This window comes from Gymnoscopelus braueri (genome assembly GCF_963280865.1).
Source record: "Gymnoscopelus braueri genome assembly, chromosome: 9".
Taxonomy (NCBI): Eukaryota; Metazoa; Chordata; class Actinopteri; order Myctophiformes; family Myctophidae; genus Gymnoscopelus; species Gymnoscopelus braueri.
In genome coordinates, this window is record NC_137610.1 from 40,047,450 (window position 1) to 40,061,171 (window position 13,722).

The window sequence follows — 13,722 nt, forward strand, 5'->3', positions numbered from 1 at the left end:
AGTGATATTTTTTTATAATTAAAAACAATGTAGGAAATATATAAATAAATAAAGGGGATATTTACTCGCGACATAAAAATGGACCCGCGACTCACACATGGGAACCTCTGGGCTAAATAACAGAAATGACACTGGATTTGGATTTTTGAATTAAAGTGTTATAGTCTTATAGTGTCAATCCACGTGTGTGTGTGTGTGTGTGTGTGTGTGTGTGTGTGTGTGTGTGTGTGTGTGTGTGTGTGTGTGTGTGTGTGTGTGTGTGTGTGTGTGTGTGTGTGTGCGCGGGGAGAGAGAGAGAGAGAGGGAGAGAGAGAGAGAGAGAGAGAGAGAGAGAGAGGGAGGAGTAGTGAGTGAGGAACACATCGAGGAGAGGAGGAGGTAGCTTAGTCAGGAGGAGAAGGTCCCAAACTAGAACACGTAGATCAAACACACACACCAGTAGATCAACGCGCCCCAACAACCAGGGTGCTTGTTGGTTGGTGTTACTTTCCACCCTGCATGGATCCACTGGATCGGGACAGATCAAGAAAGACTCTCCAACTCGCTGTGGATTTATAATATTCTCCTGCTGGTATACATTAATGCTCTGATTGCAGCCAACACAGTTCAGTGGATCCGGGGGGGATCCAGGGGGATCCATTCCCGCATCGGCCCTGTTGTATCCATTTAGACCCGATCCCTGTTCGGTCCTGTGGTGGAAGGAAGAAGAAGAAGGAGAACAATGAAGGACTAAAGCCCATTTTTTTTCTGATCCAACAGAACCGTTATTAGCTGCATCCCACAGTCACACCACGGCTTTCTTCTAGTAAAGTTAATTCATAGCGTCTAGTTAGTTTGTCGTCGTCCTAAAAGAAGAATTGTCCCCATATGCTACTGCTTAGTGTAATGCGTCGCATACTATTCGTATTATCGTCGTAATTATTATAGGCGTGAGTCTCGGGACACATCAGAATAACGTTTGTTGACAAATAGTTTGAGGAGAAGTTCTGCACAGAGGCGGCTTGGAGGAGAAAACATGTCGTCGTCCAGGTTCAAAAAGGATAAGGAGATCATTGCGGACTACGAGAGTCAAGTGAAAGGTAATGTTGGATACATAGTAACATATTTATAAAGTACTGCATGGATTGGAAAACATTGTAACCAGTTAGTAGCCCCCTAGCAACAGTGTGGCTGGGATCAGGCTAATTCATGATGCACTAAGCCAGTGGTGCTCAACCTGTGGGTCGGGACCCCCAGGCGGACCCCGGCCCCAGATTATTTTTTTTGTGGGTGTCCCCAGATGACAGTGAAGTGACCTTTTTAACACAAAAAAAAGCTGGTCAAACATTGGCAGTCAAATAATAATAGGAAAGAGGTAAGAATTGTTGCCAGGCGTTGTGAGCTTGTAGATCTGCTATTTTCAAAAAACATTTGTCTGTGGAACCGTCAAAGTAAATTGTTTCAAAAAGGATAAGGAGATCATTGCGGACTATGTGTCAAGTGAAAGGTAATGTGGATACATATCTATAAAGTACTGCCTGGAGTGGATACATTGTCGCCAGTTGTAGCCATGGTTGTAGCCCCCTAGCAACAGTGTGGCTGGGATCAGGCTAATTCATGATGCACTATAAGCTGCATTGGTGGAAGAAGTACTCACATTTTGTAAAAGTACCAATACCACAATGCAACACTCTGTTACAACAAAGTCCGGTATTCAATATGTACTTGAGTAAAAGCACAAAAGTATTCGCATTGAAATATACGTAGCCTAACTACTGAAAGTAAAAGTACTCATTTTGCAGATTGTCCCCTTTCGCAAGTTTCCAAATGTATTAAAATCCTTTGAAAATAGCAGATCCACTGTTGTGAGCTTGTAGATTTTCAAATAGTCTTAAGTATGCATAGGGCTGAAGTGGTTAATGTATGTTTTGTAATAATTAAAATCTACAAAGTAACTGAAGTTGTCAAATAATTGTAGTGGAGTAAATAGTACAATATTTGCCGCTGAGATGTAGTGGAGTAAAAGTTTTGAAAATTGGAAATACTCCAGTAAAGTAAAGTACCTCAAAATTGTACTCAAGTACAGTACTTGAGTAAATGTACTTAGTTACACCAATCACACGCACAACGGACCGAAATGAGCTTTGATGACCCTGTTTGGAAAACATCAGTGTCTCATGTGTCTGTTAATAATTGCCTTCACAACTACACCCAGTCAAAAGTTAATGAAACTTTGACGGTGTATTATAGGCTACAAATGTATGGAATGCTCAGGGTAAGGGTCCATCCATTCTGTTAGCCTACATGTGTGTACACTGTCATTTCTTAATACATAGCATAGGCCTACATTTTACTGTCTTGAGCTAAAGGTTCAGGTTACTTTCAGGTTATCTTAATCTGCTCTTCAGTGTTAAAGTTCTAGTCCCTGTTGTTGCTCCTCCTGTCTGTTGTTTAATTACATTAGTAGGCTAGTAGTATACTATTCACATAAGTATATAATATAGCCTACATAAGCAATATAGACAGTATAGACAAAGTCAGCAATCCATATTGTTTTGATAATCTAACATATTGCCCTCCAGAAATAAGGAATATATATCAGTTATTCTGTTAATGATGTTAGTTAGTAACACTTCTGTGTACAACCTGTTGATGTAGCATGTTGTAGTTACCACTCTTGGCAGTTAATATTATCCTGGTATTGATTCACAAATGTGCGGTGGTGATAGGATTTAAAGTTGGTTAATGACCCTTGGATTGCTTTTCATAAATATTAGTAGGCTAGCTGAAATGCTGATGTAGGCAGGTGATTTTAGAATTGGGGTGTGTGTGTGTGTGTGTGTGTGTGTGTGTGTGTGTGTGTGTGTGTGTGTGTAAAATCATCTACAGACAAACTAGCACAGGAAAGAAGCAGTGGCTGGCTAGTGGCTACCCTGCTGTAACCATGGGGATTTGGATCCTGGCCAAGGAGCTGCGTTCTCCCATGTGCCATTAGTGAGCTGAAATACCACCTATTCACTTCCCCATAGCACCTAGTCTTAAATCCAGAGAGAGAGAGAGAGAGGGGACTGAGTCAGGGAGGGAGGGGGGGTCTGTGAGAATGCATAATGTGGAGAGCAGAAGCTCTCTTTGCTTGGAATGTTCAGCCCTGTTTCTTCTCTGGATGGGGATGACTCAGGGGTTCAGCCTATAATAGAAGGTGATGCACAGTCACAGGGGGAGGCTGGCTGGATGAGAGACGGCCAAGCCTCCCAGTTGTCAAGCCAAGCCAAATACGACAACAATAACAACCTGATGCAACTGATAATAGCTGTTGCTTGAATTCCTTCATCGACCATTGAGGTAAATGCAGTTAGGTCGGAGAGGCTTATTTAGTCAGTATCGGCCGAGAACGAGGGTGTCTCTCCTTTTCAATATGCTACAACCCTGGCAGGTGGAGTGCAACACCGATCATCAGCACCCACTCCCAGTACTTATTGCAGACCTACCCAAGCTGTGCTACTCGTATACGTTGAGTTGGCAGTGCCCGGGATCTAACCCAGAACAGTGTGATCCAAAGGCGAGTACTGACTGAGCAACACAAAATAATAAAGGTGACATATTACATTTGTGTTATTTTGTATAAGATGAAATTCACTGCAGACTCAGAGGCTAATTTGATGCCAGTGCACTGCTTATCAAATTAGCCTCCGAGAGTACATGTACATATTTACACAGGGAGGTTTTATGGAGGCTTGCTGTGATGTAACAACTATTTAAATTAAGTTCATGTACTTATTTAAAATAATATTTTGGCATTGAGCATAAGATATATGTTGCAGACAGTCACTGACATGCAATGCCAGACATTACAGCAGTTACTTTTAAGTTCTTCTCTTTTATTCACTATGATCCTGACTCTTGAAAGAAATATTGATGGACGTTTTCAGACTCGGCAAACAGCCTAAATATCCTGTGAGAAGTTCTTGTGTCTGTAATTGTATGAAGTCTTTAATCTCAGTCAAGTGTTGTTGTCACTATTTTGGAATCAGCTTGCAGCCTATTTATGTCTTTAACTCTTTATTAGATGCTGCTGGAAGAAAGTGCTTTGTGAAACAAATCCTTTTGTTTTTTCATTAATTAATGCCCTATTTTGTGACAGTGTCATGCAAAAGTAGCAAACATATTGTAGCACTATAATGACATGCCCAAAATAAGGAGGCCAAGTTCACAGTTGTTAAATCAGTCTGTGGGTTTGATAAATATATTTAATGAAAAGTTTGAATTAGAGCACCAATGATCCATTGGTCCACAGGTTATTTTTTTACATATCCTGAAAAGTAACTGTTTTGGACACCCAAGGTTTCCAACCGACATGTAAAGTAAACATACAGTAGCCTATTAAACCTGATACATACTTTGGCGTACAACGGAGCATGAAATAATTACATTATAGTCTTTGCTTTCTCTCCTGGCAGAACAGAAGGCTTATCTTTCTGGAAGTGAGAGACATTGGGTTGGTGGAGACTCTGGAGAGACACTGAGATTACTCAACAAGTAGAACAATAAGCAATCCAGAGAACGGCCAGGGGAGATGTTTGATCTTCTGGTTCACAAACTTCTCTGTCTCACAGTTGGAGACGTGGGAGTCTGCCTTTCACTTTATTTGGACAGATATCTGAAGGCCAGGCAGTTACAGTTCAGTGTACATGTAGCCTGCATTTGCATGTTGGTCTTTTAAGCTTGATTGTGATGAAGATCAGGTGTACTACTGTCTGTGTTCAGCATGCTGACTCCATAATGGCTTGACTACCTGGCAGTCGTTTTGAGCAACTCCTATTTTACCCAGAACTTAGGTATTTTTCTTATAGTCTTTACAGTATTCGTACAACTTAGAAGAGAGCTATGCTGATTGGATTGTTATTCAAGTAAGTCAGTTATTTAAACGATTCTGTGGTTTTCTATAGTGACTCCTATAGTGTCTGGCAGCCTCCTAGGATGACTGACATCACCGTTCTCTGTCAAAGTCTAATCTGTCATCCATCTCACATTCTTTTCTTAAAGGGAAACATCATGATTTTAAAACTTCAACAGTCTATACATTTATTTGTTATAGGGCTAATTGTCCATTCGCAGCCAACACACAGAGCAGTCTTCATATCAATTTTGTTTAAGCATCCTCCAAGTGTCTTGTTCTACTTCTGACTGCTAAGGAATAAGCTAAAGATTGAACAACCAGGCTGAGGAACTCATCTGAGGATACTGTAAAGTATTATAAGTGGCTTAAATTAGATGAGGTGAACATTTAAATTTAAATGTATTCGGTGTGTGTTTCTTTAGAGTAGACTGATGGTGCAATAGATCTATTAAATACGTAGATCTGTTAATAATAGATCAGATCTATTATTACCCTAGCATCCCTCCTCTGGGGCTTACATTGTGCAAAAATAGCCAATCTACAAGCTCTCGATTCTTTGTGAGTTCGTAGATTGGCTATTTTCTGCAACTTGTTTTGTGTAGAGGGAATCACTAGCAGACCTTGTATAGACCCCTGCGGAACTCTTGTCAAGTTTAAATGGCTAAATCAGGTGAGGTGTTGTAGGTTGTGTGTGCGTCTGTGTGTGTTTCTTTGGACTGGTGGTGCAATAGAGGACAGCAACATCATGGCCTGGCTTGTTTGTTTTCTCTTCTGGGCAAAGTGTTGATTTGTCTGGCTGTAGTTGTGGCTTGCTGTTTGTGCCCTGGGGGTATTGACTCAGATAGCAGGCCTGCATGAGCTTCTGACAGTGACAGAGGTCCTCTGCCCAAGACATCATAAAGTGTGCACTCCCTCCACCCCCGAATGGTCACCCCCTGACCATTCCTGCCCCTGAGCGTTTTCACTTAGGCTGGGCGATGTGTCTTCAAATCTATTTTTCAAACTTTTGGCTCGATTATGATTAAGAACTAATATAATAAATGAATAGATTCATAGATAGTGAAAATAGCAATTCTACAAGCTCACAAAGCGCTGCATCGCAACATGTACGTATGTCATTTTACATATGTTTTATTATCAATAAAGGTGTCAAAAGTTAAAGTCGAATGCTGTGAGCTTGTAGATGGTCTATTTTAGCTATATTTGTACTCCACTATTGTACAACGAAGTATAATGGTAACGGGGTTAAGTGGTCAATCAGATTAATCGACTGTCGATTATAAAAAATAGAAAAATATATTCAACTTTTTCTGTGTTGATCCGCTGACATTAGGGGGAGAAACCTGCTTCTCGGTTATTCGATTAACCTACATGAGCAAAACCTTTCCAGTGAAAATGGTCAGGGCCATGTTTGTTTGCAGGGAGATGAGAGGACACAAACAGTGAGTCAATATGGGTGTAATTATCTTTCTAATTGATTTAGTTTCTGTTGTGGATAACAGTCGAGGATTGTTTACTTTAGTAACAATGTACAAATGTGCTGTCTGACTCTCTGGCAGAAGATGAGTATATTTGGTAATGAATAGTTTATGACAAAAGGAAAATATAGCCTATATGACGCCTGGATCAATCTTGTCTTTTTGTTAATCTGTCTTTTATGACCAGCTTGTTCCTGTTTCTCTCCAAAGTATCTATTCTGGATGTAACGATATGCTGTACAGTCAGTAGTACTAAAGTTTTTTTGTTTTGTTGAGACACCGGTCTCCAGGTGTTACCTGTGATCCATCTTGATTTTCGTTAGGGAGGGGAACCGGGGAAGGATAAGAGTGTTCCTCCACATGACTCCGTGTGTATCAGAGGAGATATGTGGTTGTCTACACCCTCCCCAGGTTAACAGTGGCGGTTGGCAGCCACAGGGACTGCAGTACTCAGGGGGAATTGGCAAGGAATTAAATCATAAAAAAAGGTTGTTTGAAAAAGAAACTATTCAACACAGACACACAAGTAGGCTTGTGTGTCCCCGTGGTTGTGCACTAGTTTATATAGGAATGACCTTGAGCATGTAATACTAGCTACTTTTATAGGTAATGTAGTTGGCCTGCGCCCATGAGTCATGGCGACGCCAGAGAGGGTTTTATGTGGAGACATCTGTTTCAAAGGGCCTTATCGGGAACGACAAAAAAAAAACGCTGTCATAATGTGCAGGGTGATATGCATCGGAATGCAGTCGTGTGTGAGATTGTGTTCAGGTTCAGATGCCACACAGTAAGGTGAGCTGAGGTGACAATAAGTACACACAGTTATTGTGGCAGATATTCCATCTGGGTGATGCTAGAGTTTCGTCACCTTGGAGTGCATGTGTCAATTCTGCAGAATTAACACAAGTTAATCAGCCTGGAATGTGTTTGGCGACCGGAAATGGGAGAAGGAGTTCAGGATGGCATAGATCTACGATAATATTGAATATGGAGATATTTCTGCTATACAGGGTCCCCACGGTCATGAAATTTCTGGAAATATTTTGAAATTATAAAAAACTTTTTCCAGTCCTGGAAAAGGTTTGGAATTCATCAAGGGTCCTGGAATATCCTGGAAAAATATTTGGCTATGCATTGTTTTTCGCTATTGATTTTGTTTATAAAAAACGTTTTCCAAAACATGTATATAACACGAAATATGTAAAAAAAATCTCCGAACGGGCTGCGTGATTGCAGCCTAATGTATACCGGACGTGACAAAAAAGAACAGATCTACAAGCTTACAACATGCTGCAGAGTGTTGCGTAGTTAGTTAGTAAATTTGGTACGAAATTTGGAATGGAATTATACCATTCTATATTCTATGCTTTATTTTTGCTACACTGCCTGTCTTTAGGCATTGCACGTAGGAGTAAGAGACTCCTTTATTGCGCTGAATGATTGTTATTTAGGCCTGGAAATTTGGTTAAATATTCTGGAAAAGTTTTGGAGAAGTTTTGGAAAATCATTGGTAAACATGTGTGGGAACCCTGGCTATATCAATTTGAGTTTTATGTTCTGTGTTCACGTATTCAAGTCTCTGATTAAGCCCATGTAAATATCCTTCAAATGAAATGGTCTTCAATTGAAAAATATTTCAATATATAGTTATTTTTATTTTTTTGCAAGGACTCAAGATGTTTGACAGTTCTATTGTGACAGTTTGGATGTAACACTTCTCCTAGCTACTGTCCAGACTCCAGTGCTTGTGGTTCAATATGTGCCTGTCACACCAATGCCAAATAGTGGTGGTTTCAGTTGGTGGTATGGAATTGGGTGTGGCGATGTGTGTGTGTGTGTGTATGTGTGAGCGTGCATGCGTGCACGTTGCAATGGTGGGTGTTTATTGACAGCACCATCTGTGGCCACTCGCCCATTTTGGTGTTTTAATAAACTCAGCTGAGCACAACCAAAGCTTCACCCACCCCCCACGGTGCTTTCTACACAAAGGCCATCGGGCCTTTTATGCAACCCCCCCCCCCCCCCCCCCACATACTATCCTAATCTCCCCATCTCCAAACAATAAAGACTGTAATTCAAGTGCTATTGTTGCAGTGGTGGGGCGGGGGGGGGGGGGGGGGGGATAAAAGGACCCCTCCCCCTCAGTCTGTTGTCTTAAGTTGTAACTGACACCGGCTAATTCCATTTCACTCCAGACACAGACAGAGACTCAAATCAGTTCCGCCACACGTGACTACGCTGACTGAAGCTGTTCTACCTGTGAGTGAGTCATCATAAATCCTCAGTTGTCAACGTAACGGTACGGCCGTCCTCTTTGGTGTAACAGTTAATCAAAATGAATTGATTTAATCTATAATTTAATCAAATCTATTTATAATCGAGAGAAAAATAACCAATTTACAAAGCTCAGCTTGTTGATCAGATATTTCCACTTTTCTTTGCATTTTACTGTTGCACACTAAGTAAAAAATAATACCTAAGAGGTTTTTATATATATATATATATATATATATATATATATAAATATATATATATATATCTCATACACACAAAAAAACGTGCCATTCGATTAATCGGAAAAAGTACTCGATACAATAATAAAAAAAGAATGGACAGTCACAGCCCTAGTTCTCTTGGCTTAGCTCAGTGAACTTGCAGTGTTTTGGAACCGTTTTCTCTCTCTCTCTCTGTGTCAGTGCTCTTGGACATGGAGAGAGGTCCTCGGTCCGACCGGAGAGGCTGGTAATGAACTGGATGAGTTTCAGCGCAAGCAACGGTGTGCACTGACCCGAGCTGCAAGCAAGGTGTTAATGAAATGGGACCCCACACCGAGAGCGCAAAAAAGCACGATGAAGTAAGGGAAAGCAACAAAACAAATTTGAGGGAGAAAAAGAACCATGAGGGGGCCGGGGCATTGGGGGTTGGGGGGCTTTGGAAGGCTTTCATTCCTTTGAACCACTGCTGAGGCCCAACAGATGGACAGACAGAAAAGCCCCTTTTACACAGCCTGCACAAGGCGGGAATGTTGTGTGTGCCGTCATTCCACCTCACTATCCTATATAAAAGGTACAGGACATGGAATAGGGTGGCATTGTTGTTCCACCGTTGAGCGTGAAGCGTAGGTCGTCGCGGAACCCAGTCGATGTCTGAATGGGACAGCCAGCAGGGCGAGACGGGACGGGTGTGACGTCTAAGGTCTATGGCACTGGTTCCCAGTCCGAAGACTATGGTGCACCAAATGGACCCTCAAGGGTCTGTAGGGGTCCATGGCCTAATGCATATCAAACTGAGGGTCCCTGTAATTCAAAAGGTTAAGAATAACTGGTCTATGGAAATGCACCTTTCCGCCTCGACCCGCACCCTCACTGCTTCTCTTCTACTTCTTCTCCAATATTTGTGATTGATTGATTGATTTAATATTTCATTAGGAAAAAAATTTAAACATCACAATTACATTTATAATACTTAAAGGTCCGTTTCCATTGAGGTCCTTGGTATTCAGTTCATAGACATATATAGTAGCAACCAAGCAGTTCAAATATCAACACAAAATACAGGAGAAAATAACACTATGTACAAACAAAACAAAGATGCATAAAAACATTAAAAATATATATATGTACAAAAAATGGGGGGGGGGGGTAGTCTAAATAAACACTACATAAATCTTTTGAGTTGGTTTGTCAAATAAATACATAGTCTAAATGTATAAAGTCTACCGACAGCTGTCATCTTGTGTGTGTGTGAGAGAGAGAGAATAGGGACACTAGGGTTCTTGTGCTTAAACAAAACGATATCTGAAGCTTGCATTATTTGTATCTCGTCTACAACTCTGGCTTCCTCCTTTTCTATTTTTAAAGCCAGACTGACCGTGGCCGTCTCCAAGCTGCATTGCTACTCAGCTCAGGTACGCCAGGCCCAGGCCTGTCTTTTATTAACCCTGTGGGAACAAAGGCTTGGACCACGTCACATGTGTAATCCTCCATCCCCGGCCTGTCTACTTCCTCTGGCAAAGCCTTTCCATTGTGCAGGATGTTTGCCCAAATCTGCATCTCCTCCCGGTGTCATATATTTAATTTACTGCACATTCTTGGTTTGGCGAATGATAGTTATTTCCTGAGGCGACTTCTCTCAGCATTAAACTCAAACAGCTCAATTATTGATTCACTCAGGAGATTCTTTAAGCGGGTGTCGCTGTGACGACAGCATAGGATGTTCTTTCTTGACCACTGGTTTGTGGTTTCCTTTTAAAGGGCAGTCCACACCTTTGCAACTCCTTGCAACATGCAACTACTTGCAACTACTTGCAACCATTATCCGCAATGGCAGTTGCAAGGTGTTGCGTTGGTGTGGACTGGCTTTGTTTCCTGCTTGTTTTAAAAGAACTGAAGGGTCAGGCTCCAGCCTATATCTGTGATCTTTCAACTTCATATGAGCCTGGCCGCTGACTTGAGATCCTCCAGCATAGTGGTCCCAAGTCTGGGCTTGTCACTAAGGTTACAGGGCTTTAGCTGTGCGGGCCCTCAGCTGGGGAGCTCCTTGAAGTTGTCTGAGGATCTCAGGCAGGCAAACTCGGTGTCTCTTTCAAATCTCTTCTTAAAACGTACAATTATCGTTCATCTTTTTCTTAATTGGTGTAAATATTCTCTGAGACTTTCCTCGACCTAGTACACCCGGATGCCATAGCGACATAATGTCCGGTTTCAAACTTCAACTGCACACGATTTGGTGAGAAAAGTTCATGATGGATTATCTGTGTTTGTGCTCTTGTGTAATGTGAAAGGCGTTGTCTTACTCTACTGGTAAAAAGGGTCTGTATCTCTGAGAGTGTACAAATGAATAATGTACACTCAAGAGTTAAATGAACAGTGATTATTTTACAGTGTAGATTGGTGCTTGAAATGAAAAAGGTTGAGAATCCTTTTCTAAAGACAGTCGAGGTGCATCACTGACTGAGTTCAACGTATCAAACGGTGTCTTCACCTACAGTGGCGGTTTTGTATCCTAACAGTCTTTACTGTCCAGCTCTCTCCTATACAGCCTTCACCTGGCAGCCATCCCAGCTTCCCTTGCTCTGAGGCCCAGACGCAAATGAATGCAATTGAAAACAATCAAATGTTTGGCAGCGATGACTGCCGAGCGACTTTTATTGTGCTGACAAGTCGAGCCTTGTCTTCATTCATCAAACGACTGGTGAGACTTCCTACAACAGACATTGAGTCAAAAGTGGCATACCTGGTACCTCTGCACTTTTCATTCTATTTCTGTTCTATTTTTAGTTATTTATTCTATTCAGTTTTTCATTCTATTTCCATTAATTCTTTGACTGACAGATATAAAACATAATTTTGCCACGCCACTGCCAGCGATTTTTGAGTGTTTTCACTCACAAATCATAGAATATTTATCTCCAGTATGATCGATCCCCTGATCGCTTTAAAAGATGTATCCGGTTATCGTAGAATCGGGGGCGGGGAAAAAGCAAGCCGCCGCGATCATCCGTTCCATAGTTGTGGCCAGTTGTTTGCAACAAAAACAGCGGAAAAGCCATTCTTCCAGATCGAATTACAAGGGAGAGAACGGGCTGTTTGTTTTGCGATCACGTGACCCGTTGCTCCTCTCCTTCACAGAGAGCCAAATGGTGACCCATAAGCGAGCGAACACTGAAAACACAAATATCGTCATTCTCGTCACTGGCACTGTGAGCCATTGCAAAATATGACGAGAAATCTCGTCATTGGCAGTCAAATTAACAGGAAACCTGTATTTTGAACCTAAACCATACTTATTGTTGGAAAAACCTCACCACGCAGGTTTTTCTGTATCATTTCCGAATGGCCATCTTCCCGGACGGTGTCCTGAACCCTCTCTCACATCCTGCTGATGGAAGAGAAGTTTAATTTACTATTCCTCTGTCACCGCCCCCTCTTCTCCTTTCTTATGCCATGACCCCTTGACCCGAGGGGAGCAGGCTTTGAGCTGGCTGTCATCCTAATCAATAGCCAAAGGCCACCCCGCAAGGCGTCATAGCTGCCGTCTGACGCCCGCCCTGAGCTGGCGGGGAGGGGAGGAGGGGACCTGCTCTTTAAAAAGCAGCGGTCAATGAGAACGTCAGCCAAAGGCTTCATCCCCAGTGTGCGACTAAATCCTGATTGATTATAGCTTGAAGCCAAGGAGCCGACTCACTTTTATGTACGTATGTAAAAATATAATGCAGCCTCACTGCTGCGGCCACCCTCTGATGTCTGCATCGTTTAGTGTGGTCAGTTCTTCCCCATCGCTGTCTCCCTGGTTGTACTTAGTCTGCTTTTACTGTATGTCTCCCTGGTTGTACTTAGTTTTTACTGTATGTCTCCCTGGTTATATCCAGTCTGTTTTTACTGTATGTCTCTCTGGTTATATCCAGTCTGTTTTTACTGTGTCTCCCTGGTTATATCCAGTCTGTTTTTACTGTATGTCTCTCTGGTTTTATCCAGTCTGCTTTTACTGTATGTCTCTGTGGTTATATCTAGATAATAAAGCATATTATCGGGCTTAAAGTGGTCATGTACACAGTACAGCAAACATGTACAGCAAACATGACGTGTGTGTGTGTGAAGGTTCTAGTGTACCCTGTGGAGTGGAAATGCTCCCAGTTGTTTCAGCAGCTTCCGTAAAGATCACGATTAGCTCATTGTCATGAGAGCTTACATCATCGGCTTATTATGCAACGGCTGAATAATAACCCTGGTTTATAGATGAAAGAGATCGAAAAGATCCGACACACATACACATATTATGAAACACAGTACATGCAGCAGCCCGCAACCCCCAACTGACCCTTTCTCACTGACCAGTGACCACCTAGGGGCAGCCGTAGCTGAGTGGGTAGAGGCCATCTGGCAATCAGAAGTTCACCGGTTCTCTCCTAGCCTGGAAACCAGACGAATCTGCCAGTGCGAACTCATTGCCCTCGGCAGATTAGATTTGGCCCTGCTCGGTGGTGATTGGATTTCCCTGCCCCCGAAGTTGTGGGGCACCAATCAGGGCCCAGTATGCAATTGTGTGGCGGGTTTATCACCAGAGGCATTTTTTTAATTCGCCCCCTTGGAAATGCAGTTTCCTCACTTAGATTCCAAACTAATATGCACACAGTGATATTAGTCTGGCCATGCCAGGCTAGTTCGCTCCCCACCCAATATACGTGTCGGAGTATCCCTGAGCAAGACACTCCACTCTTGCTTTCCCCTGAGCGCTCATCGTGACCATCTGAGCAGCCATCAGCTGGGTGAAGCTGATACTGAATGTCCCCCGTGGGGCTTAACAAAGGTCTGCCTTTTTCTCGAAGATGCCTCCTCTGGACTTGAACTCTGACCTCTCACTTGTATG

General features: G+C 42.3%; 1 protein-coding gene across 8 annotated transcripts in view; it reads left to right on the forward strand.

The window, feature by feature from the left end:
• Window positions 1-399: 399 nt before the first annotated feature.
• Window positions 400-13,722, forward strand: part of srgap1a (SLIT-ROBO Rho GTPase activating protein 1a) — a 116,868-nt gene continuing 103,545 nt past the window's right edge. For all 8 annotated transcript variants that reach the window (XM_080438646.1, XM_080438647.1, XM_080438650.1 and 5 more), the window contains exon 1: window positions 400-1,079. In XM_080438646.1, coding sequence (XP_080294772.1) covers window positions 1,016-1,079 — 64 coding nt within the window. In that variant the 5' untranslated portion in view covers window positions 400-1,015. The remainder of the gene's footprint in view (window positions 1,080-13,722) is intronic.